The sequence below is a fragment of the Lipophrys pholis genome (assembly GCF_963383615.2).
Source record: "Lipophrys pholis genome assembly, chromosome: 13".
Classification (NCBI taxonomy): Eukaryota; Metazoa; Chordata; class Actinopteri; order Blenniiformes; family Blenniidae; genus Lipophrys; species Lipophrys pholis.
Window position 1 is genome coordinate 11746151 of NC_137632.1, and position 25507 is coordinate 11771657.

At 44.0% G+C, this 25507-nt stretch overlaps 2 protein-coding genes across 3 annotated transcripts; one reads left to right on the plus strand and one right to left on the minus strand.

Moving 5' to 3' along the window:
* Nucleotides 1-1240: 1240 nt before the first annotated feature.
* On the plus strand, nt 1241-10900 carry stk24a (serine/threonine kinase 24a). The gene is made up of 11 exons (XM_080479172.1): nt 1241-1936; nt 5057-5287; nt 6798-6854; nt 6991-7099; nt 7552-7709; nt 8713-8898; nt 9012-9157; nt 9261-9393; nt 9470-9541; nt 9665-9801; nt 10245-10900. Exons 1-11 carry the CDS (start codon nt 1895-1897, stop codon nt 10276-10278), a joined length of 1305 nt encoding a protein of 434 aa, XP_080335298.1. The 5' UTR covers nt 1241-1894; the 3' UTR covers nt 10279-10900.
* A 5801-nt stretch (nt 10901-16701) lies between these two features.
* Nucleotides 16702-25264, minus strand: ino80da (INO80 complex subunit Da). 2 transcript variants are annotated; one of them, XM_080479171.1, is made up of 10 exons: nt 25020-25264; nt 22355-22601; nt 21459-22273; nt 21231-21330; nt 20906-21130; nt 20285-20394; nt 19931-20064; nt 19281-19504; nt 19005-19162; nt 16702-18570 (listed from the first exon to the last, which is right to left on the minus strand). In XM_080479171.1, exons 2-10 carry the CDS (start codon nt 22570-22572, stop codon nt 17540-17542), a joined length of 3015 nt encoding a protein of 1004 aa, XP_080335297.1. In that variant the 5' UTR covers nt 22573-22601; nt 25020-25264; the 3' UTR covers nt 16702-17539. The 2 variants fall into 2 exon arrangements, with proteins under 2 accessions (XP_080335297.1, XP_080335296.1); XM_080479170.1 differs by having other exon boundaries at nt 20285-20463.
* Between the last annotated feature and the right edge of the window lie 243 nt (nt 25265-25507).

A 25507-nucleotide genomic window follows, 5' to 3' on the forward strand; every position in this document is an offset into this window, starting at 1 on the left:
ATACCTCTGAACAGTGGAAGAGGAAGTATTCAGACCTATTTCACATATGATACAAATACTTAAATAATGAAATATTACATCAACATGCACGGTGAGAGCATGCAAACTTCAGAAAGGAAGGAGCAGCCAGTATTTGAATCCATGATCGAAACGTCTATCTAATATCTAATTACTTCTTACATAATTTGATTAATACCATGAAATGCTTATTGGACAACCAACGTTATAAACGTAAACCTTCTTATAAACATCTACGTGGCAGATAAAAACTTCCTGTGACAAAACCTACTATTATTTGAATTACTGCAATTACTGCATTTTCTATCATATAGAACATTTACATATTCTGTAGAGTAATATTTCTGATACTTTGGACGTCCTATTGACATTGACACGTAAAATAGATTCACACAGACATACACACTGTGTTTTCACTACCTTGGGGAGACATTTCAGTTACATAACTTCCTAAGCTATCATTCTCATCTTTACATGACCTTAACCTTGTTTTTTGTGTATCTCACTCGTATTCACATATGCACACAATGTATATTAATGTGTATAAAATGTAGGCATATGCTTGGTATCTACTATCCATCCCTCTATCCTCTATACCAGTTATTCCTGTTTGGGGGGGCGCGACCCCCATGGGCAGTGCCACAGATTCACAGGGTTCGCAAAGCCCTCCTGAATTTAAGGGGCATTAATATTTTTTGTTTTGAAAATAGATGCATTAGCATTCAATTCATTCATGTAAAAATAAAAAAAAATTAACTACTCTGTTCATTATTATTATTTTTAAAAAGACCCCCTAAAAATTTTAATTTAAAACTTTTAAAATATCGCAAAGACATGGGGGTTTTGAACATTAGCATCCTGTCTGCAGAATAGAGGGAGGCTAAACGGAAAGGTGAATTTGTCAAAAAGAAAAAGAGGGAGTATAGAGCGATACATAGAATATGGCTTCATGGAAGAAATAGACAAAGTTCGAGGTGAATGCATCTTTTGCTGTGAAAAACTAGTGCATAGACGTTTGAAACTGTGCAAGGTGAAGCAAGACCAGTCGTTTTTCAATATTTGTACATCTTGTGGTGGGGAGGGAGTCGCTTAAGTTGACAACAGTAAAATGTGGAAAGAAACAGGTTGTGAGTCACTGCTCTGTCTGCAGCAGTATCCTGGGTTCAGGGTCAGAGGTCACCGAAGTCTGTCCCAGCTGACTGTACTGTACGACAGGTTCACTGGTCCATCACAGAGCGAACACAGAGACACAGACAGCCGCACACGCTCACATTGACACTTATTTAAGGTCACCAGCGAACCTCACGAGATTGTTTTTGGACCGGGTTTATGAATGACAACATGTGCGCGCGCTCAGCTCTCCAGCTCTCTGATTGGCCCTCCGGAAAATGGAAATGACATTAACCAAGATGGCGCCTGACGGCAGAGAAAAGTGATGAGAGTGTAGAACAAAACAAGCGCTATAACTCCTCGACGCGGCGCATTTGTCGACACCCCACGACTGCTTCGGGCCAGACCGCTGCCGCATCATCGGGAAACTGTCCAGCACGGCCGCAGAGAGCGCGTCGGGCGGCTCAGATTGAGTTATCCAGCGAACTGTTTGCTAACTAGCTGCTAAAGTGGCTAGCGTCGCCACCGTTAGCTAACAGTAACTGCGGAAGGCGAAGTGAGGAGAAGACGGCAGCTCGAAGGAGACGCAGACAAGACAAGCTCAACACTTTTTCTCGATAAAAAAAATTAAGATAAGCGACTTCTTGCTTTGGTACGGCCGCTGCCTTGGCAGGGTGTGTCGCAGATTCGCCAACAACAGGAAATTAACGAGTTGGAAAGCAGAAAAGACGATATAAAAGGCGTCATTTTCTGCTGATCTGACGCCATGGCTCACTCCCCTATTCAGGGTGGACTACCGGGCATTCAGGTAAATAAAAACACAATTCTGTGCTATGTCTGGAAGGATAAGATCGACTTCGTGTTTGTTTAATTAGTCGTCGTTGCTGTGCTTTGAGGTTAACGGTATACACCATTATCACCGGGCACACTGCACGTCAGGAAAACTTTTTCCTCTCACTGTAACCTTTCCTTTGCTCTGGTAAACCGCACCTGTGTGTTAAAGTTCTATGGTCTGACTTTGCCCTGGGAAAACTAGAACTATCACAGAAATATTAGTTTAGTTTATACTTTTATTGTCTCAGCTGGCTTCACATCTCTTGCACACACGTACACCGTCTTCATCCTGCTCAAACTTGCTCTTTCTTTATAAAACTGCACCGACTGCATTTCTTTGAAGGCGCCTAACTTCACACAACCCACAGCTCACTTTGGTTTGACGTGAGAACGTGGAAATAGTGTGAAATAGTTTCCTCAAGTATTCGACCTGATGTAATACTCTGGTCGCACTCTGTTTTCAAGTTGGTAATGAATGTTACATGTGTTTTATTCGTCCCAACTAATGGAGCTGGTGTTCAAGCAAACAGCATAACCGTACAATTCAAAATAGGGAAGTTGTTTTGATGATCAGTTAATTTGTTTTACAACAACACACTTGTTTTTATTATATGCATATTAGGAACTCTGGTTCAGATCAGAGAAATGTCAGGAAACATTTCTCTCTCTCTCTCTCTCTCTCTCTCGCTCTCGCCCTCTCTCTCTCTCTCTCTCTGTCTGCCTGTGGTTGTTTCTCAGATATCTCAATACCATCAAGAGAGCAGCCTTGAGTTTCCTCAGTGTTGACACTCTTTTATCAGTTCCAGCTAAGTTGAGCCACAGTTTCCATGTTGCATTGCATTTCTGATCTCTCACCTCATTGACGTTTCTCAAAAAAAAAAAACAGTTTCTCTTGAGTACAACTCAGCTTTTGTGGGCTATCAGTGGTTTCCAATTGCATTATTATATGTAATGCAATCTATTTTTTTTAAGCAGTTGTTGACTGTCTATGGGAATAACAGGATGTTATCAGTGGCACCCTTCTGTAGGTTACCATGCAGTGCAGCTTGTGGTTGGATGGCTGTCAGTGAGGCTCCAACCCGGAGGGTGTGGCGTGTGTGGATGACACTGAACTACACGGTTGTGTGGTGCAGATGGGAGAGCGTCAAACGCATGCTTTTGGAGCGAGGTTCGGGCAGCTTTAGTTGTGGCATTAAACCTGCTGACTGTGGATATAGCAAGTGCATTCCCATCATGAGGAGTCTGTAGTCACAGTGCTCTTGTTGTTTTTCCAATTGTTTTTACAGAGGTCGGCCTCAACATTTTAAATTCCACCTGGATGACTGACCACACCAGTGTTATGATAATATTTTGGAAGTGTTGTTTCTGCGCGGCTTTGATTCTGCACTGCTCTGCCGTTTTGTCTTTGCTCTGAAGTCCCTTTGCAATCAAAATCAGCTGCCCCCCTCTGCCGTCTCTTATTTATTTTTTTCAAAGTGCAGCTGCTCATCTCCCCTTTCATATAGGGTTGACCACCATGCATTAGCACTTTTACAGGAAACTATTCTCTGGAGGGGTTGTAAAGCAATAAACTGTGTGAACCAATAAATCTTCATCTTATAGCGAGTCCACCTTGTGATTTAGGGACCAGGTTTAAATTGATTAAAATTTGAATAAAGCTTGTGCAAAAGCAAAACTATATTAATGTACATTAACTTCATACTATGCATATTTAATATAAATGTCTTTCAAATAGTGTACATTGCTTTTGTGTTTGAAATTATGAGACTGCGAATGTTCTTCTTGCAGTTTGGATTAGTGGTTGCTGTGTATGAAGGAAAAATTGAACTGGCCATCATGAAGACCATTAATGGTCCTGGTGTTCCAGAGGGAAATAAACCATTTAGCTCATTCAATAATTTAGGGTGTAGTCCTTCAGATTCTGTTGAGCCTTTATGGTGAGGGTCATTAGGCTTCAGTCGGGTCTCATGTTGAAAGTGTTACTCGAAGCCACTGGTTTTTAACTCAATTTTTATGAGCTACTGTTGCTCTCTGTCACGTTCCCCAGTCTTTTGTCTGTAAATCATGATTACATTTTTCTAGATTTTGAGCACAGTATATCAGTAAATAAAATCTATACTTTTTTTATGAACCGTAAGATGCTAGACTCAACTAATAATGTAATAATAGCCAATCATGTGAAAAATGTGACCATTTTAGATATAATAAAGCCAATAACAACAGTAATTTTCATTTCCCAGAGACACCCAGAGCAGAGCTAGAAGGCCACATATGTCCTTTTGATGCTCAGGTCTGGTATGGAGGTAGATAGGAAATGAAGACGTGGACTTGTGCTATAATTCCTCGGGATCCTGCAAACGTTTGTTTTGACGTTGCACTGGTGTTGCCTTGTATCGTTGTTATTTTGCTGCATTTTCATCAGTTGTCAGTAACTGCAGCTTGTAGCAGCCGTCACACTCCAGTGCAGTGAGGCAGCAGACTCGAAATCTATGAAAGTGTGAAACGATGATCTTGGGCTGTCTGTGCTCGCATGACTGTGGCGAAAGCTCTCCATGAACCCATCTCACTGATCGAATTAAGATGGCTGTTTTGGAGCCAAGAGATACTGTCTCGACGGGTCGTCTTTTGTATAAAAATTCTACAGTTGCTTTCAAACAACAAGACAGTAAGACAGAGAGTGTTCATTGTCTGGACAAGATGAGAAGGGAAGGTCCAGTATAAAGAGTTCTGTGGCAAAGGGATTTTTTTGGGGGGGTCTCCATAGAGACTTAATATTTAAAATTTCACATTCAGAAAGCACTTTGTACAATGTTAATAGAGTTGTGGAAAGCTTGTAAATGAGTCATGTCGACTTGTAAGTGATTTTTCATAATTCCTTGAATACACTTGGTGCTCAAGGAATGATATTTGGAAAAATAACGATGACACAGTATTTATTTATAACAAGAATACTTGATATTTCAGATAAATCATGTTATGTAACATCCCTTTTTTAACCATGCATTTTCATTTGAAGTATATTTGTGCCTTTAGCTGTTTTTCCATTTTGCTCATGATGCACTTCTCTCTCTTTCTTGATTTGTCTTGTTCTCAGAATCTCAGAGCCAACCCAGAGGAACTTTTCACAAAGCTGGAGAGGATAGGGAAAGGTTCCTTCGGTGAAGTCTACAAAGGCATCGACAATCAGAATCAAAAGGTTGTTGCCATTAAAATTATTGATCTGGAGGAAGCCGAGGATGAAATAGAAGATATTCAACAGGAGATCACGGTCCTCAGCCAGTGTGACAGTCCTTTTATCACCAAATATTTTGGATCCTATCTTAAGGTAAGCTTTGGCATTTCATTTAGTCAATCAACTTGTTAGAGAACATAGTTGACATGATGGGTACATCAGTATGTGTGTTTTTGCACGCAAGTGTAGACAATGTAGGTCACTAAATAATGCAAATGTGCAATGTAGCAGCCATTGTCTGTGTTGTATAGCACAGACTGGTGTGACTAGACATATGGTGGCATGGTTTGAAACATTGTTCGTGCTTTTTAGTACATTTTGTTTTCGCTCTGCAAGAAAATTCACTGAAAATACGTTATTGTCAGGTCAGAAGGCCATCTGTGTTTTCATTTAATGATCTAATTGATAATGTCAATACTGTTGAATACTTGTGCTTTCAAACCAGTTCAGAATGAGAGTCCTAGAGGTAAATACCTTCTCATTTACGTGATGCTACAATAGAGGAACTTTAAAGATGGGCGTTTACTCGTAGATATTTTATTGAAGTAATGTGTGAACCAAAGTGAGTCCTTTGCGACGGTGATAGATTTCATGTTGATGCGATGGAGCTTCTCACAAGCTGAAAGAACAGAAGCGATCCTCAAGTCATGCTACCCACTGGAAAGGCAAACTAACGTGCATGTGGTTGTGTGTATGTGTGTCAGCCAAAAGGGATACAGCTATGACAGCGCTACACATTTAGCAACGCAGCTACTTGCAGGAAGTCTAAGTGGTCCACAATAAAGCACCTAAAATTCATAGTGAACATAAAGATTAGTGCTGCTTGTAGACAAATGCCGAGCTCTTGAGCTGCTGCTTTGCTCACGTGCTGTTAACTCTGCGCCTTCAGCGCAGAGCTCAATTATTCTGAACCATCAGTTCTGCTTGCTGGGCCCACAGAAAAGCTGCAGGCATGTACGAGTGGACTTTTACCAAATGGTGTGCTGGAACAGCACAAACAACCTGCAAAAGCTTTAATGAAGACAGCTGTGGCTTTGTGAGTGTACAGTGCCCCTCAGGAGGGCACTGAGGGCGTTGTACTAGCGGGTAAAAAGGGACACCCGAAAGCCAAAGGTACCGTAAAAAGGGCAGGTGCATGCTGGCCTTCTAATAACAGCGGATTGATCTTGTTTACGCGACAGTCAGCAGTCGCACCAGCTGCATCAATTGAACACATTTGATGCACATGCTTTTATAAACAATGGTGGTATTTTTTTCTTGGGATGTGTAGTAATTCTGTTACATGCAGGAAAATGTAAAAGCATGAAAACTTGAGCTACTTTGAGGGGGGTAAATAGACAGGTTGTTTTGACTTGTTCATTTTGACTGATAAAACTCAACAACAGCCAAAAAAACCAACCTGTTCATCTCTTTGGATTTAAAAAAAATTGTTTTTGTGATCATAAATAAGCAAAACTATATCAGAGCGTCCTGAAAAACAGTTGTAGCTCATATGAAGTGTCAATAAATCCACAGTATATTTATTTCTGACGTGTTGTGGTGACTAGTCCTCTCTTCTGTTGTTTGTTTAAATGCTATTTAACTAACCTGATTTACTTTTCAGGGTACAAAATTATGGATTATCATGGAGTACTTGGGTGGAGGATCAGCTCTTGATCTGGTAAGTCGATCCAAAAGATAACTTTTCTTGATATTAAGACTTTACAGTTGCGGATCATTGTAACAGTTTTGTAATCGGATAATAGAATTATTTAAACAGTTTAAGCCTTAAACAAAGAATTGATTCGTCCGTATAGTTGGAACCAGGCGCCCTGGATGAAACACAGATTGCCACAATCCTGAGAGAAATCCTGAAAGGGCTCGAGTATCTGCACTCCGAGAAGAAAATACACAGAGATATCAAAGGTAATTCAGCTGCACACTATTACCTCATTGCTTTCCCAACAGCTGTGTCATCTGGACAACGTGTTTCTCATCATCTGGATTAAAAGAAAATTCAAGTGAGGCTTTACTGTGACTTGCATCAGTATTTACCTGGGAGGTTTTTGTAAGTAAATAAATTCTACACAAGTCAGATCAGGTTTGTTTGTCCACATTTTACATACTTGAGCAAATCCTGTGCAGCTCTGTAATTTCTCACCTCTGCCGAATTAGGAGCAATCTGTTAAAATCGCTAAAGGTGATAGAAAAGCACATTGTGCTAAAGCAGTGAGAGCAGGTTTTTTTGGAGCCACGTTTTCTCTCTAATCTTTTCCCATTCCTGTCAAATAGCCTGTTCTCCCAATAAAATACAGAACGATCCTTTAAACGCGCAGTTTTGTCATGATGTCATTGAATTTCTTCCCTTCTGCTTCCAGCTGCCAACGTGTTGCTGTCGGAACAAGGCGATGTGAAGCTTGCAGACTTTGGAGTGGCAGGCCAGTTGACCGACACGCAGATAAAAAGGAACACATTTGTTGGAACGCCCTTCTGGATGGCACCTGAAGTCATAAAACAGTCTGCCTACGACTCAAAGGTCGGCATCGACTTCATTCTGTTACGTCACACACAGTTGTGATTTCGAACGGCCCTTTGAGAAAGTTTTGTTCAACAAGAGCCAATCACCCGCTACGGTTATTGATTTGTGAAGGCCTGGAGGCAGAGCGACTTATTCTAGCTGCCGATGCAAATGTTTTGATCTCGGAACAGTTTAGAACATTGAACGCATCACAAAGCTCAGTTTTTAGTCGAACAGTGTGGTGGCCAGTGTGTGAGACTTACTGGCACCTCATGGGAGCGTTGTTCAGAGTCGCTGAGTGAAAACGCCTTGTTGGAACCCTGAAGTGTGTGAGAGAACCTATGGTGGCCATGAAACTCCCGACAGAGACTTTTTCAGTCGTGGTTTGGTGAATCTGTTTTAAAGGAAGTTTCTTTGGTCACAAAAAAAAACAACCCAATTATAAATAACTGGTGGTGACTATACGCCCATAAACACAGTTTTCAAAACAATCTTCTGTTTGTGCTAAAAGAATGATGTAATGCTCTCACTGGGCCCTAAACTCTCTGTGTGGAAACATGAATGATGACAGCTGTTTCACGTCTCCAGGTTGGAGTGTGTGTCAGCAGACCTCTGTCACATCAGGCTTTCCTAGTGAAGTGAATGATGAATCAGTGCAGGCGGACTGTGTTGTGTTGACAAAGTATTTATCTTTTTGTTAAATCTCCCTAAATGATTTTTGTCTCGCATTGCGTTGCACCTTTGATAAATGTGGCTTCCTAGTCCAGGAAACAGCTCAGTGCATATTTTTGGAGAAACCACCACATGAGTCAGTGTCACCACAGCCTCCATGTCAGACTCTGCAGCTTGCAGAGCTTCCTCAAATACACTCGGCTGCTTCACTCGGCCAGTTTAAATGTCATTTACACACAACATCGTGTCGAAGTGCTTTTTTTTGTTTTCTTTTTTTTTTTTAAAAGAAGTGTGCAAGAGTCTGCTCTTTCACTGAGAAGGTGTTTTGTTCCACGTCTTTGTTTTCCAGGCGGACATCTGGTCATTGGGAATAACGGCGATAGAACTGGCGAAAGGGGAGCCGCCGCACTCCGAGCTTCATCCCATGAAGGTCTTATTTCTCATCCCAAAGAACAATCCACCAACACTGGAAGGAAACTACTGTAAACCACTAAAAGAATTTATTGAAGCCTGTTTAAATAAGGAGCCGAGCTTTGTAAGTGTCTATACCGTCTGCCTCGATGCGTCACCCTCACTTCATCTTGCAAAAAGAAAACATCTCGGTAATTATTCACCGTTACGTTTGTTTTGTGTGGCTTTTTTTTTTAGAGGCCGACTGCCAAAGAGTTGTTAAAACACAAGTATATAGTGAGGCATGCCAAAAAGACGACCTATCTGACGGAGCTGATCGACCGGTACAAGAGGTGGAAGTCCGAGCAGTCTCGGGAACAATCCAGCTCCGATGACTCCGATGAGTAAGTCCTCGATATTAGTCATGGGTTGTGCGGCGGGGAAGGGGGAGGAGTTTAGCGACTCCAAACGTACCGATGAGGTTTCTAAAATCCTGTTTCCCCGAAGGGAGCCAGACGGCCAGGCATCTGGAGGAAATGACGCGGCCAACGACGACTGGATCTGGAACACCATCCGGGAAAAGGACCTGAAAAAGTTCCAGAACGGAGCGGCTCAGCCCGCGGAGTTAGAAAGGACGCCGGTAAGATGGCGCCTCGTTACGATGTTTACCGTAAGCCGTTAAAGTTTCGCTCTTTAACCTTAAAATGTCTTTGCAGGAGGTGCAAGAGAGTCCAAAGAGGCCTTTGTCACAAAGCTTATCAACAATCTTCTCTCCACTGTTTTCTGAGGTAACGCCAACAACTAATGATCCCACATCACAACGATTGTCCTGTGGATAAACTCTCCAAGCTGTGGTAGATTCATGTGCTTTAAGTCCCGACGTTAGTCTAAAAGATGCCATTTTTTCACAGTTGAAAGAAAAAGGTGGGACGAGTAACGGCAAACCAGAAACAGCAGAGGCGCTGCAGGAGGCCATTATCCTGGCAGAGGAAACCCACCCGGGAATCTGCGACTCCCTGGTGGCGGAGCTCGTGCAGAGACTTCAGAGGTAGGTGAACATTATTTTCTTCCTTCTTGTTTTTAATAGTTTTTCTCACAGATTTATATTTTCTAAATGGACTTGTAGAGAAAAAAAATCTGATTGTATGTCAACCGTTAAATAAAAAGCAGGATAATCCCTGAGCCAGTCTGGTGTCGTCATGTTTATGATATTTATTTATGCTGCTCAGGGTCTTTTACTGATCCACTGTTTTTGTTTCTTTTATTGTATTTCCCATCAGTCGTCTGTAAAATATAGAAACGGCACAATTAATTTGAATAATAAAACCAGGCTAAGAGTGTATAGCTGTGCCAATGTTTCCATGAGCATTCATATTTTCTCTTTGTACAGTCTGTCGGTTTATTAGGGCCGGAGCTTCTCACTGTTTGCATCACAGATGTTTTTGTCTTAACTGAAGCCTGTAAATCGTCCCCTTTTCTCCCGTTTGCCAGGTTTTCTGTGCCACATGCAGCTGCCACTCAGTGAGAAGAGCTCGGTCCAGCTCTGCTCTACTTTCCCACCCTGATAGTAGCAGTCAGATCTTTTCCTCTGACCTCCACAGCCGGGATGAAGTCTCCCAGGACGGTCTCCATCGCTCATTTGCCTGAAGCGAATCCTGGCCTAGTTAATGTGTGTTCATACGCTAGCACAGCACCAGAGGGTCCTATTCAGGACAGACAGTCACCTGCTGTAAGATGTCCCCTCTCAATACCTCCTCCTCCACCGTTTCATTTGAAGAGTGTCAGCGGGGACCTTTTGTGGAAGGACTCTCTGAGTTTCTGGTTTGGGTGACGCGTGTCTTTTTCCTAAAGGTTTACATTCGGCATTCGCTTGGAGGAGAGTCCTTGCTTAATTGATTGCGTGCATGTGTGGCTGTGCGGGATATCCCGTGGACGGTGCAGTGAAGAGTGGCGTGCGAGTCGAAGCATTGTATTGAAAACTCAGGTATCCTGCTTTTAGTGGATTGGGTCCTCTGGGAGATGGAAAGAGCTCTATAGGGTGGCTGTACAGATGTGTAAATAAGCTCATTTTTACAGAGTAATAAAAAAAAAAAGAAGAAGAAAAAAACAAACAAACCGGTGGCTCGTTTGAAACCACAGCGTACAAATGGCCAAATGCAAATTGTAGATAATGGCGGTGGGATAAATATTTTGAGAGAGAAAAAAAGTGGCCACATATGAGATTGCCTTGCCTTTGTACGTGTTCTTTTGTATATCAGTTTTTGATTTCTCTCTCCGGCTGTAATTTCTTTTAGTTCTCATCCAGTGACTGGAGGTGGCTGCCCTTTATCGTCTTCTCATATTGTTTGAGATATTTCTCGAAATCTCCTCGACTGTTGGGGTTTCCGCCCTCATCGCTGTGGCTGTCATTATGACGGAGAATGTAAAAAAAAAAAAACAAAACTAAAAACAAAATAAACGGCTGGTTCATTGGAGCCCCACCAGCTTTAGACACTGGACGCTCCGTCTCCAGCTTTGACTCCACGAGGCTTCGACTTGTTCTGTGTTTTGCTGGACTCTGCTCCCCCACCCCCACCCCCACCCCCATCCTTTTCTTAATCGATGTTTATTTGATTGATCAGAGAACTGAGGTTTCATCCATTCATTCCATGAACAGGGGCAGTGCCATCATCCAGTTTCTAAATGGGCAGACTGTGTTAGTCTTCCTGGGAGCTGCGGCGGTACGACCTCCTCAGTGTACCCGCAGCTTTAATTGCACTTCCAGTATAAATGCCTTGGACTATAAACAAAGTAGCCATAAAACAGTAGCATGAGACTCCCAGTGTTCTGCAGGTATGCACCATCCTATCTGGGACTTACTGAGCGCCACCTACAGTCTCACAGCTTGGACTCTGGAGCTGGTTGTAATATTCGCTTGGCTGTTTTCCTCCCGGTGGGATTGGTGGGAGGTTTTGTAGTGGTACATTAAAATCGACGCCTCGGCACTCGAGGATCCTGCTCTCAGATGTACATATTAGCATAAAGCCAAGAGGCGTTTGGAGACCGAGCGGCACTACTACTACTACTACTACTACTACTACTACTTCTACTACTTCTGACTGTAGTTGTAAAGGAATGTGCATGATAGTATTAACAGTATACAGCCTACCGGTTGGCCTGAGCAGTATGCGTTGTAGCATACTTCTCCGGGGAGGAGAGAATGTCGAGTCCTAAACAGAGTGGAATCAGCCTTATAGTATTTGTGATGAACGGGGTGGGTAGTATCAGCTTTAAAGATGTTAAATTGACTGTTTTTGTTTACATTTTTTTCTTTTTTTCTTTTCCTTTCCCGCTTCTTTCCTCATACGCAGCGAAACTTTAAAAAGACAACTTGTGAACGATCAACGCATTTCTAGTCCGATCCAGGTGCACATTAACAAATGGTGCCACGCTATTGAAACGCCGTCACTCTTTCTTTTTAGAGGAATTTTCACAATGTCAACAGCTGAGATGTTTTGGGTTTTTTTTCGTTTGTTTGTTTTCTACGAAGGAGGTAATGTATAGTACTAAAGCGCGACGATTTTTTAATACACGTTTTTGTCGAGAAGATTGATGCTGCTTCAATTCAAAGTGCCCACTTTATTAGGAACGCCTGTACAATGGAATCCCACTCAGTTAGAAGTCGCCTCCTGCAACATTTCTTTTCCCTTCTCGTCTCGCTTGGAGATGTTGCTTGTGTTCCTGATATTCTGCTTCTCTCCTGTGTGTAAGCAAAAGGAATAAAACCAAGAAGCACGAGTCGGTAAACGTTGTAAATGTCTGCCGGCGTTATGCCACCGCCTCCAAAGGAAGATAATCCTGCAAACTGAAAGGTTGATGCCTTCAGGATCATTTCAAACAGGCTTTATTGTCAAGCTTCTCTTAGTTTAGTGGTTTCTTTCAACCTTTTGACGGGAAATGAAAATGCAAATCTATAAAGAATAATATGAGATAATTATCCAGTTGAATTATTCATCTTTTGACAACGTGTGGTCATAAATACTGTACAGACCTGTTCTCGTGGGGCTTTTGTGTTGGAAGGTTTTCCTATTAAAGAGGTCACTCCGCGTGGAGCTGTTTGGATTTCTTTAAGGTTTTTTGTTTTCAGCCTTCCCGTGTGGAGTTAGCACATTCTCCCTGTGTGCGGCGCTCGGTCTGTCTCCGTTTCCAAACTATCTCTGCTGGACATATCTCTTGGCCACAGCCTGCAAGCCTCATTTCAGCTTTGACAAACTTATTTGGAGGACGTCTGAGGTGTTTAGTACCTGTCCCACCTCGCGCTCGACAGTTTAAAAGAGCGGCTCACCGTCTGCAAGCGGAGCTTTGAATCGCGGGACACGTGACACAATCTTCCCATCCGGACTGAGAGCTGATTTAATAAACCTTGTATATTGTTCATTAAAGCGGTACAAAAAGTCTGCGAGCAAAAGTGACAATTTGGGCGATTTGCTTTCTCTCTTGGCTGCTCAGCCGCCGAGCAGGAATGTCTCCACGTCTGCTCTGCCTGTGCAGAAATAATCCAGTGTTGGATCATAATCTGTGACCAAAATATTCCAGCTCCATATTTTCTAACTCTAGTTGTTTTGACCCTGGACTATAAACCTCTGTAATATCCCACATTGTTCCTCTCGTTACCTTCGGCTTGAGCCAGTTCAGCTGTTTGTGACAAAGATTGCCCTGCAGAAATCCTCCAGTATTTTCTTTTTTTTTAACAAGACGCCAAACTGATTGTTGTGGATTTTTAACAGAACACTCTGTGACTGTTCCTCTCTGCCTGCTGCTGTCGGAACAGCTCAGTGAACAAAAGTGATTTATAAAAAAAAAAAAAAAGGCAGAAACTAGTCGACTAGACACGGGCCGTGCAGCACTCTCACTCCAACTTCTAGTGTTTCCTATTTTTCCTGCTCTTCCCTCAAAGACTCGACTCTTTAATCACGGACATCACATGTGCCACGGAAACCCGTCGCCACAAACACACGCTACACAATTTGCACCTTTTTCACATCTTTGTGTTGCACTTTGCAAATTCTTTTTTGTTTTATTTTGAATGATACTTGAGGATACTTTATGTCGCAGCCCCCCCCCCTCCTCCTCCTTTGTGTGTGTTACGGCAATAAAGCAGTGTGATTGACAGGAGTCAGGTAGGCAGATATTAAACTATTTTTATAACCCCCAAAGAGCAGTATTATGTAAGAGTACAGTTTGATTCTGTGACGCGCTCAAGTTTTCAGTTAACACTGGATAGCAATCATTTAAAATGTACCTTTTTTTTTTTTTTGATTTTGTGTGACTTTGCTGAAAGTTTATAGTCCAGTATACATGTTTGCTAATTCAAGACCGTGCTGTTGGATTTGCTGGAAGTTGTCAAATGATTAAAGTTTCAACAAATAAAGTTTAAAAAAAAAAAAAACTATCCAGATTTGAGCTTTTTGGCTTTTGTTTTCCTTTTAACAGCTTCTTCACGTGCAGTTTGGACATGCGGTGCTTGGAATTGAAAGTTTTGTTTTTATAACTGTTTAATTTCTTTCTTCTTTTTCTTTTTTTTTTAAACGATGAAATTACTCGTCTTTTAAATCCAGAAATGTTAAAGGTAGAGATCTGCTTTTTACAGATTGAAGGCTGCAGAATTGTAAGTACAGTTTTTCATATTATTCAGCTCGAGGTTCAAACATGCACAACAGGAGAGAAATATTCTGATGGGGGTTTGTCTTTTTTTTATTAAATTTTTTTTATGCTTTACAAGGAAAAAAGAATGAAAAAGCCGAGCTGATGAAGTATGCTTAAATACATGAATAACAAGTTATATCAGAACAAAAATAAATGACCTAAAACTAAGTTTCAACAATTCTTGTTGTAGAATTCAATGCAAATTAAATATTACTTTTTAAGGTGTTTTATTTAGGTCTGATTTAAATATACATTGACCTTAAGTACTTCAAAACAGTAGATTATATTTTTCTCACGGTTTGTTTTTAACTTTAACCAAACTTTTTTTGCGACCACTCGTCTTGGCTATTAACATTGAGAACCTTAAAGTGTTGCTATTATATATAATAGAGTGTATTCAGCGTCGAGCTTAAGAACCACATCAAACCATGTCGGCAAATAACCTCACAGCAAGTTTTATTTATACATCCAAAAACAAAAGATCAAATTTCTCACACTATATACAGATATTACATACAGTGTTTGTACACTTATTACATCATTTGTACACAAGAAAAATATACATAAAAATGTAAACTTTTGTATACAAAAAATACCTTAGACAAATTAAACAAGGACCAATAACAAAAGGTGACTAGATTAGCTCATCCTATCTTTAAAAACAGTAATACAGTACATTCAATGAGTATAGGAATTTGTCAGCCATCTCTGGATTCAAGCGTGCCTACGAGCCCTGTGAACAGTTGTTCTACGTGGTTTGTCGGGAGAGGAAACCGGCGCGGCGACTAATCTCATGCTATGCGGTTACAGCAGTATTGCCTTGCTTATTTCATTTTCACCCAACCTGGATTTTTTTTTTTGTTTTGTTTTGTGTGTTTCCTTCTTAACTCTAGGGGGCGACTGTGTTTTCTATCAGTGGCTGAGAAGCCCAGTCGTCTCTGGTGGAGCTACAGGTTTACACTTCAGTACGTGCTTTCTCTTTGGAAGGGAGAGACAGAACTGGGCCTCCTCACAGCTGGAAATACAGGTCTGGTGCAGGCTCAGATGTTGGTAATGATGGCAGCTGTTCGTGTAATGAGCATCCAAGCAAAGAAAAAGAAAGGGGGTGGGGGGTGGGGAGGCAAAGACGGACACGGGACATGTGAAACACCACCGGCCTCATTCACTCCTGTGCAAAATCTATGTTGAAATAGTACGGTGATCAGTTTTTCTTCTTCTTTTTTTTTCCTGCAACGATGCATAAAGTCCAACTTTTCCTTCCACCAAGAATCAAGCCAGTGACCATTTGTCTAATAATATTATAATGTTCTCACATAAAAAGGTTTGCTGCCTCATGCGATCTCAGACTTCCTTCTGGAGTTTAATAGCTATCAAAAAACAACAACCAAAACAAACAAAAACAACATTCTCCACCAGAATATTATCACAAACAGAATGACGGCATACGGACATTGATCCCTCCAACAAACGACAACGTACAACCATTTTGATAGCCATTAAAAGCAAGAGACTCATTCCACAAGACACAGGTTCCACTGAATACATTGCAAATAACAATTTCAATCCATTGCTACTCAATAATTCACCAACAAACCCCAAGATAGAGACTGCTATTCTATATACCTAATACTCAACAATGCCTGACAATCTGTCAAATGGCTAATATATCGATCGAAATCCATGTTGTTGCTGTGAGCCGTTGACAGACACGACGGGAGGTGAACGAGTCCTCGCTTTCCAAAACTTCAACCAGACTGCAGGTTTTCATCATTTAGCTTTAAAAAAAAAAAAGAAATTATAAAATCACTTTAAAACTGAGTAAAACCAGCATTGCTTTACTTCAGACGTGCAAAATACACCAATTTATACCATCGTGTTACACTTAGCTGATGAGTGAAGATACTGATTCACGGCCTGTTGTGGGGCATCTGGGCTTCCTTACAGTGGATTTCCTTTGAATCCTGAAACTTTGCGTTTGTCAGACATGCAAGCCACTCAAGACCATTGTACATGTGGACCACAGAGCACCTTTGAGAGTAGACACTTAAAGTCCCTGGATTATATCCTCACCATCCTCCCCCTGCAACGCTGGAGCTCATTGATCAGTATTTAAAAAAATAAAAACAAATTACTCAATAAAAACCTGGTTTATCGCCTCTAAAGGCTCTGGGTGAATCCGTTAATAGAGATCGGAGAAGAGTCCCGATCCAGCCTGGTTTAAAGAAGTGAAGCTACATGTAATGAGACCAATAAAATATCGCCACAATGTTAATGTGTTTATTGCTTTAAGAAACTATAGTTACCTTCAAGTGTCTACTAGGCCACTCAGAGTCCCACAACCAATGGTGAGGTCAGAGATTTTGACGTCTGAGCAAAACCAATAAATGAGCACATATACAATATACACAATATAAAAACAGCTGTTTAAAGAATTTTGGTAAATTCACGACCGTGAAATCTTGACTCTATATCATGAAAACAGTTAAATAGCTTGAAACATAGTGGATCACAAAGGTGTCACTATCTGTACTCGTGTTTTTCAGAGGGTGGCGGAAGCAGTGTATGAAACAGGTGGGAAAAATCAAAAGAAAAGCAATGGCCATCTGAGCAAGGCAGGGTACAGTTGATCCTTTTAACACAGGACTGAAACTGGCAAAGCAAACCAAACTGACCATTGATTGAGGCTTCTATGAATTCTGAGCACTGTGACACAGATAATCTCTGCTAAGGTCCTTTCGCCAAATTTTCACCCGCTTATATCACCACAAAAACAAAACAAAAAAAGTCTTGACTGTTAACCCCCTGCTGACGAAAACCACAAGGCATCAAACGAGTGGACTCGCACCGACTTGTAATCTCAGGCAGCGTCTGGCTCCAGGACGAGAAAGAAAGAAACGTGATTGGAAGAAAATCTGAGGTTGTGCAAATTCATGATCAAATAGTGCACGATTACCACATTGCACACATGTAGCAGATGAAGAGGGGGGGGGGGGGGGGGGGGGGGGGGGGAGGGGGAGGGGCGAGTCCGGAGCCAGCCCGCTGGATTGGAAGTGACTGCGAGTCCACAGAACCATCATGCGGCCGCCGCATGCTGCCTGCCCTCATTTGCTTTGCGTGAAAGGTGGCGTGGCGCTGTTGGCACTTGCAGCGGTGGCACTAACTATAGAGAAGCCAGCAGGGGGCGCTGTGGAGCTGTGGCTGGGCTGCACGTCTTTCGGGATGCCACTGTGGGAGGCCAATTGATGGCCAAAGGCCGCGCTGAACTGAGGGAGCTGCTGCTTGGGCTGCGAGGAGGTCAACAGTTCATGTGAGGGAGACGGGAGGGAGGACGAGGGAGCGGGGGGAGACGTTAGACCAGTCAGGCCGCTCTGGGGCATCGCTGAGAGGGCGGCAATGGGCTGCAGGGTCACCGAGTGGGTGGTGGAGGGAGGGGTGGACAGGGACGTGGATATGAGATGACTCTCTGATCCTATGAGGTTTCCAAACTGTGTGGGATCAGTGATGGGGAGCGGGAGGTTATTCCATGTGGAGCGCGGGGGTCCCGGCACCCCGCTGAGAGGGACTTCCAGCAGCAGGGGGGCGTCCGTCTGGAAGGAGCTGGCGTGGGGAGAAGATATGTGGTCACTGTACGGGGATGGCACGTGCTCACTGCTGTAGTGGCTGCCCTGGGGAGATGACGTGGGCGCGTCCGACTTGGCCAGCACGTGTGACGAGTGCGTCCGTGAAAACGTTCTCTCCGTTATGGAGGTCTGAGTGAGGAGGGGGGCGGTGGAGGCGGACGCCGCAGACGAAGACGAGGTCAGGCTGGAGCAGGACGTCGAGGGCTGGTTAGCAGGCTGCGATGGCGGCGAGGGGGGGAAGTGATCCCCAGTGGATTGCAGTAGATTGTCCTCCAGCTCGAGGCTGGTGAAGTTCTCCGTCGGGATGCGGCTGTTGAGCAGGTCCCCCATGGCGCCCGGCTGGACCGGACCAGGGAACACAGTCATGGATCTGTGGTCTACTCCTTCGGCGGGGGCCAAGTCCCCCATAGAGGTCAGGCATACCAGAGAGTCCGGGTAGGACCCCATGGCCTGCAGTGCGCGTACCAACTCCTCAGCCTCCTCCGTGGTGGGCAGCAGCTCGCCGTTCTTACCTGCACAAAGCGTTAAAGCGTCACGTCAGGAACTGAGACAGCGTTCACAGCAGTCTAGCAAAAACACAACATCTAACTATTGAGGAGGCAAAGTGAAAATCCAAACCAAACAAGGAGAACAAGACCTCCTGATGAGCCATTTAAAGAATCCTGCTCTGGTTTAAACACATTGCAGTTCTAAAAAGTTGTATTTGAGTGATCATACTGTTTAAAATACACCTGGTGTTTCTCACTGCACTTGTGAGGAAGAAGGATGTGCAAAGTATCTACAATGACGCAGGAACTAAAAAGGACACTTTAAATGAAGATTTTGGAATTAAAATTCAAGTCGGCGCAAACACCAGCTCCCCCGCCCAAAACATTTGTTAACCGGTTCGTCTAGTCCACAAACACCTCTAGTCAAAATAAGGCACAGTGATGAGCTGTGAGACAACCTTCGAACAAGTCGAAGTCCTGCAGGTCGTCAGGTAGTCTGGGTAACACGTCGGAGAAATCCTCCTGGTTCAGCTCCAGGTCGTTTGGAATGTCTGCCATGTCATTGGTGATGTCATCGGGGAGCTCCTCCGTGCTCAGGTCTGGAGTGGAAGGACTCCTGCCACACGAATGAGGACACGGAACAGGTCAGAAGAGAAAACAAACATCCCAGGCGTGCGACGTGAGAGCCTGTGGACAACACTGTGCGTAGCTGGGCGCAGCTGGGTGTAGCAGACCTTATGCCGGCCTGCAAGGGCATGGCGAGGCTCGTAGAAGGCATTCCCAGGTTCCCCTGCGGCAACGCTGGCGGGATGGGTTTCTGAGGCCTCCGCGGCCCTCTCCTCCTCTTCTTTTTGTGTTTTTTGGTGAGCGCCGGAGGTTTGGTCTTTTTGCGAGGCTTTCGCTGTTGCTGCTGGTGGTGCTGCACTCGCCGGTTTCCATCCCCACGCAGAAAGTTATCCTGGAGATGTGGACATACGAGACATTTTCCATGAGGAAATGAAAGAAAAACATTCACTCAGGTAGATGCACTTCTTCGCAAATGCAAAGTCTGAGAAAAACAACTGTCTCAGCAGGGGAAAGACAACAAAATGACCTTATCAGCACATCTCAAGCTTATTAAAAGGGAAAACAATGTTTATAATTTCTGCAGACAAAAATAAATGTAAGTCAGACATGACTTCCCGTAAACGTCCTCATTTGGAGGAGCGGAGCTTGCTGGCAGGCATATCTTCACTTAATATAGTTAAACAGGCAGCTGGCAGAAATGCGTATTTGGAAGCACTCAAACGTGAGGTTAAGTCACCTCCCTCCATCGCCTCTGCAGGCGGCAAATACACACGTTCCACCTAAATGTTCCAAGTTTTCCCTCGAGCACCACACTCACCATCTTTTTGGCATGCTCTTCACAGAGGGGTGTCTGGTGCGTGATATCAAACACGGGGATGGAGCACTGCTGACCATCTGCGAATTTGGCTGTACAACTGGCAAAGAGCTGCTGGGAACGGTTCAACAGAATGTCTACAAAGAACAATGAAGGAAAAAGAACACCAAAGTGCCACACGGAGAGCACACGGGCCTCACGCTCCGGCGCACAGGCGGATTATACATCACAGTATGGGACGTAAAACGCCTGTTAAATCAAACTTAATATCGGGTCACAGAGTGGCAGCTATTGTCCTGCGGTTGCAGTGAGCAGCTGTACGGCGAGTGTGTTTACAAATCCAAAAGGAAAGGATACGCTGAAAGCAGTGCCGAGTGAAGGGCAGGGCTCTGTTGTTGCAGGCCTGGCCCTTTGTGCTGCCGGTGCAGGTCCCCGTGTCGGCGCTCTGCGGCCGTGCTGGAGCCACACTGCAGAGATGAAGAGATCGGGGACTGAGCAAACGGCGACAACGCCCGACATTTGTGACACTCTCTTCACTGGAAATAAGACAGATGAAGATTAGCAACATGAGAAGACAACAAATCAGCGAAAAAGATAAAAACACGGGATGTGGCCGAATCTGAATAAGCTACAGACGATACATTTCTAACTGACGGTGTTTTGCTGTGTAGATCAGCACCAGCACATCAGTAGAGGTAACGTCAGAGTAAAGATGTAGAAGTATTCTAAATGTCCCCTCTATCGCAGGTGTTCTGTTCGCTGGAGGACAATTGGAATGTTTGGGGCTGTGGACGACTGCACCACAGGGTCTGTTGGTGTCATTTCACTGGACAACCGATTAGCTTCTTCAGCCAAACCCGAACAGACCAACTGGTGATTGTGCTGATCGGTGCCATATCTGTTTGCACTGTCGTGGTGTTGAGTTTCCTCGTGGTCATGTTATGTGCTTTCTGACGGGTGAAGCAGGTCAGACTGTACCCTGAAGGGCTGCGGGAGGCGTCGCTCAGCTCCTGGATCAGCTGCCCCGCGCAGTCGGGATTGTTGCTGGCGGCATGCAGCAAGGCTTTGCGGAAGGCATAGCGGTACCTCTTCTGGCGGATACTCGCCCTCTCCTGCCTGCACATGCGCTTGTACTTCTCTTGGAGGTATGAGCAAAGCCTCAGCAGCCGCGTCCTCCGAGAGGAGCCGCCGTCCTCATCGAGCCTACGTGGGGGGGGGGGAGGAGGGGGAATACACGCGACACGTCTCATCATGACAAGAAGTAACAGTGTTACACGGTGGGGTGAGGTATTGAGATACCAACCCATTCTGTGATCTCCAAGAGCTCTGAAAAGAAGCATATCTCTCAGCTTCCTCTTCTTCATCATCGTCATCATCGGCACTATCTTCTGACCAGTCCAGTCCTGCAAGAGAGCTTGTTAGGGCAGCTCACTTATTTCAGCATGCGCCTGTCTGTATGTCTTCCACAGTACTGGAAGAAGGCATAGAACTTAAAACGACATTTAGTGGCAAAGAGGCTGAAATGAGTCACCTAAGTGAGGAAAGAGATCTCCATGCTCCCGGTGTCTCTTGGCACAGAGCTGCACCAGATGTTGCAACCTGGCCAGGCAGCTGGCAGAGGGTGAGAAGGCTGTGGGGCGCATGACGACCACATGCCGCTGATTGGTACTACCACTGTCCTTGCAACCGACGGGCAAGTGAGTAGCAGTGAAAGGCATTTTCCTGCTGAGCGATGGCCCAGAATGTTGCACTGGACTGGGTGCTGCGTTCGCGGGCATCCCTGGAGGCAGAAAGTTGACCGTCTGAGGTGGTGGTGGATTGCATAATAAACCCTGCTGCTGTCCTGGGAAGATGAAGGAAGTAACGCTGGAGTGCTGGGGCAGCTGGAGGAGACCTGGCTGCTGCTGCCGCGGGAGATGAGTGTTGAGCGGTGGCGAGGGGTGGACACGGGAAGCAGGGGCAGGGCTAAAGTGCTCAGGAGGTGGTTGGAAGAGGTCTGTGTCGTGGCAGAGCTTCTGGTTGAGCACCAGTCGACTCTGTAGTTTCTTCTTGATGGCGTTGCTCTTCCGAGGAGTGCCCAGCTCCTCCGCGTCTGTGTCATCCTCATAAAAGGCAAAAGGGTCCAGGAACTCCCCGTCGGGGATGGGTAACAGGCGTGAACAGGGGGGAGATGGTGGAAGTTCATCTAGACCATTAGACGCTTTCAGAGCAAGAGAGGGCACAGTAATGTTGAGAGCCACTGACTCCAGGTGAGCCCGCGAGCGCATTTCTTCCAAAGCATCGTGTTTCTTTTTCCGTTCCTTCTTGGGAATGAAGCCGAGAACCTGCAGGTGGCTGTTACAGTACCTGGAAGACAGGAGCCCACCTTCAGCACATTGGTCACCGGGAAACATTTGAGTCAACAGAAAGACGCACAATCATACACACCTGCGGTCCTCGGACTTGGGGATGGGGTTGGTGCATCGCTGGCTGTTGTACTTGGCCACATACTCACACTGCTTGAAGGGAGCCGTCTTATCCTCCAGAACGTGCCGAATACAGAAAGCATAGCCGTTTAGCCGGCGCTGCTTGCAGAGCTTTGGGCTGTACGAGCACAACGGCTTATTGTCCACCTCTGAGAAATGTATGTGTTTGCCTTCATACATCACGTGACTCTTGTCCTTGACAACATCAGCTGATTGGGATAAACGCAAGGGGGGAAAAAAAAAACAGGAATTACATTACTAGCACTTCATACAGAAGCAGAGCAACAGGCTTTAAAAACAGGTTATTCAATAGCAAACACTTTGCGAACATCACATTCAGTGACTGTGTAAATACTGTTCAAGTGTCTTATCGTGACTGGCTAAGAACTTGTTTTAATCACTGCATTGTCATTAAACTACTATGAGCATGTGATGTGAATAATAAATACTCCATTAAGACTAATTTACCTACAAAAGAATACTCTAGTCAGAACAATTTAGCTCTTAATTTAGGGACCCACACTAATCCTCACTGCACTTAATCTCGTATTGAAAAACAATCATCAAACGGAAAGTAGGAGAGACAAGAGTCGCTCTCTATCTATGCAACAATAAACTGAAGTGATCATGTGGAAACTCAGTATACTTCATATTATTCAGTCCATTTGAACTTAACCACTTGAAGAGATTCATGAACAAGCCAGACGGAAAAATGAGTTGTGAAGCCGCACAGTTCCAATCTTTATTATTCTTAAAAATGTATCAGATCACAGTATAAAAAAATCTTTAAAACTAAGATTCTGCTGAACCCCAGAGGCTCCATCACTGGGAATGGTAACCTCCACCAATTCACCACAAAGACTGAGCTGTATGGTTCAGATCAGCTGTGTACAATTCAGAACAATAATACAATAATAAACATGTGCATTGTAATCTCATTAAATCTGATCTACAAGTGACCTTCAACAAGATTTCTCACAGCTGGTCCTGGACAATTAACAAACGGTCATAAAAATTAAGAATAATGCAAAAGTTGTTGTTTTCAGTCATTTGAATTTGTAATTCAAAGACTTTGATTATTGCGAACTCGTTTTATAACAACTATTCCTGATTGATAACGTCCACAACCATTTGTGTACTTGAAGACCGTTTAATTTTTTGCTGAAATGTTATGATATATATGCACATATATAGTAGTACACTCGGCAAATTTATCTCGCGGTTTTCGATTACTGACATGTGCAGGCAAAAAACAATGTGTGTCAAATTCATCACACACTTATTTAGTCAAGCATCAACTATCCATGTCCAATTCGAAGCGCGAGCCATCTCGGGAAGCTTCTTTTCTGATACAGACCCTTTACTGCGGATGGACTATTCACAGATCTTGTATTAATTTGCTGGAAAACAATTACATGTAAAATGTTTTCTGTTCTCCTGTATATAGTTTGATGATAGTGTAGTTTGTCTCGTGCAGGTGGCCAACAGAGAGCATGTGACTCTCTCCCACTGCCCGTGTTATTACTGTGGTGTGTAGCGCTCACGCGATGATGTGATGGTGATAAAAACACAGCATGACTGCATGCAGCGATCTCAAAGAGCAGCTCGAACCAGCCTCACTGCAGGACAGTCTGAACTCACCACGAAAGTGTCTGAAAACAATGTAGTTATTGCTTCATAATACTGGCGCTCGTTACTCCCACTGTAATAACTGTAGCGGAGCCGCTGCCGTGAACTTTGTGCTATCGGGCTAGTGTTACACGCTCTTCCTCCAGCGGCTGCAGGGCTCAGTTGCCACACAGTACCGACTCGGATGGACGCGCATTCATCTGTTGTACAAATATCAAACTTTAGGTAAACCAGGAGAACCTGACTGACAGCAAACAGACTAAGGGTTAATTGCGGGAAGCTAGCTAGCCACATTAGCTTCGGAGCCGACAGACAGATGTAAAACTTGAAACTGATGATAATTAAATAGATCTACGTACAACATTTACTCGTGTCCAAACCCAAAAGGCACGATTTGATCCACCTTAAGCCAAAAGCGTGTAATATCCACACGAGCCGACCACGAAAGCTCACATTAGCTAGTTAGCTTACAAAGCTAAAAACACACATTAGTAGGCGGTAGCTAACCAGGAAACGGAAACATCCGCAAATGATAACACTATAAAGGTCCGTCTACAGTTTAACTTTATTAATAAAAATAAACATGATCATAGAACACAGGCGGTAATAAATCGCCCCCAGACGTGGTACTTTAGGGTAGATACACATGATATATTAATGGCTAAATACTTCCTAACAAAGGGTATACATACGAGGCTTACGGCCTGTTACCGAAGGCCTCCGCAATAATCGATATGAATTATAGCAACCATCGTTACATAATGTAAAATTGGCAAACCACTCGATTTATAACCGGCGATATTGGGTGTAGCTCTACACTTACTAAAGGTAAGCAATCGCTTGGTCAGATGAGAAGCAATTAAATATATAAGGCACTAATAAGAGGCCTATTAGCTTCGTCAGGGCGGCGGTCTTTCGTAGAAGGCGAGGCCCGCTGAAGGCTGCGTAAAGCTGCGCGCACATAAATCGAGCTCGAGGCTGTGAGCGGTTTCGCTTACCTTGAATTGGTATGGGCTGTGTAAGGTATTCGCTCCAGATAGACGGCCGAAATGTCTCTTAGAATCAGCTAGGCTATCCGTGCAACGATATTCGAGATAGGATAGAAACGGCGATCTTCATCGAGCTCGGTGTATCTCGAAATAAGGATGCATGTAAATATAAGCTACCCAGAGCAATTTACAAGCAGAAGGTAGGCTGCTGAGGATTTTTGTTGGAGCCACAGCAGACTCCTCACAGCACCACTACAGGCACTGCGGGGACATGACAACAATCCGCTCAACAACAACAACCTCTCCTACCATATTGGAAATTCAACTTTGTTAAAAGCCTCCACAGTGCACAAATATCGTGTCAATCTGTTTAGGACATTCAGTACAGTTTGTGCGAAAGACAGTGCGGTTTGCGTGCTTCACTTTTCCAGCGTCAGGGATAAATCAGATGAGACTGAGAGGTCCAACCGAAGCGTTCCATGCTCAATCCACCTGGA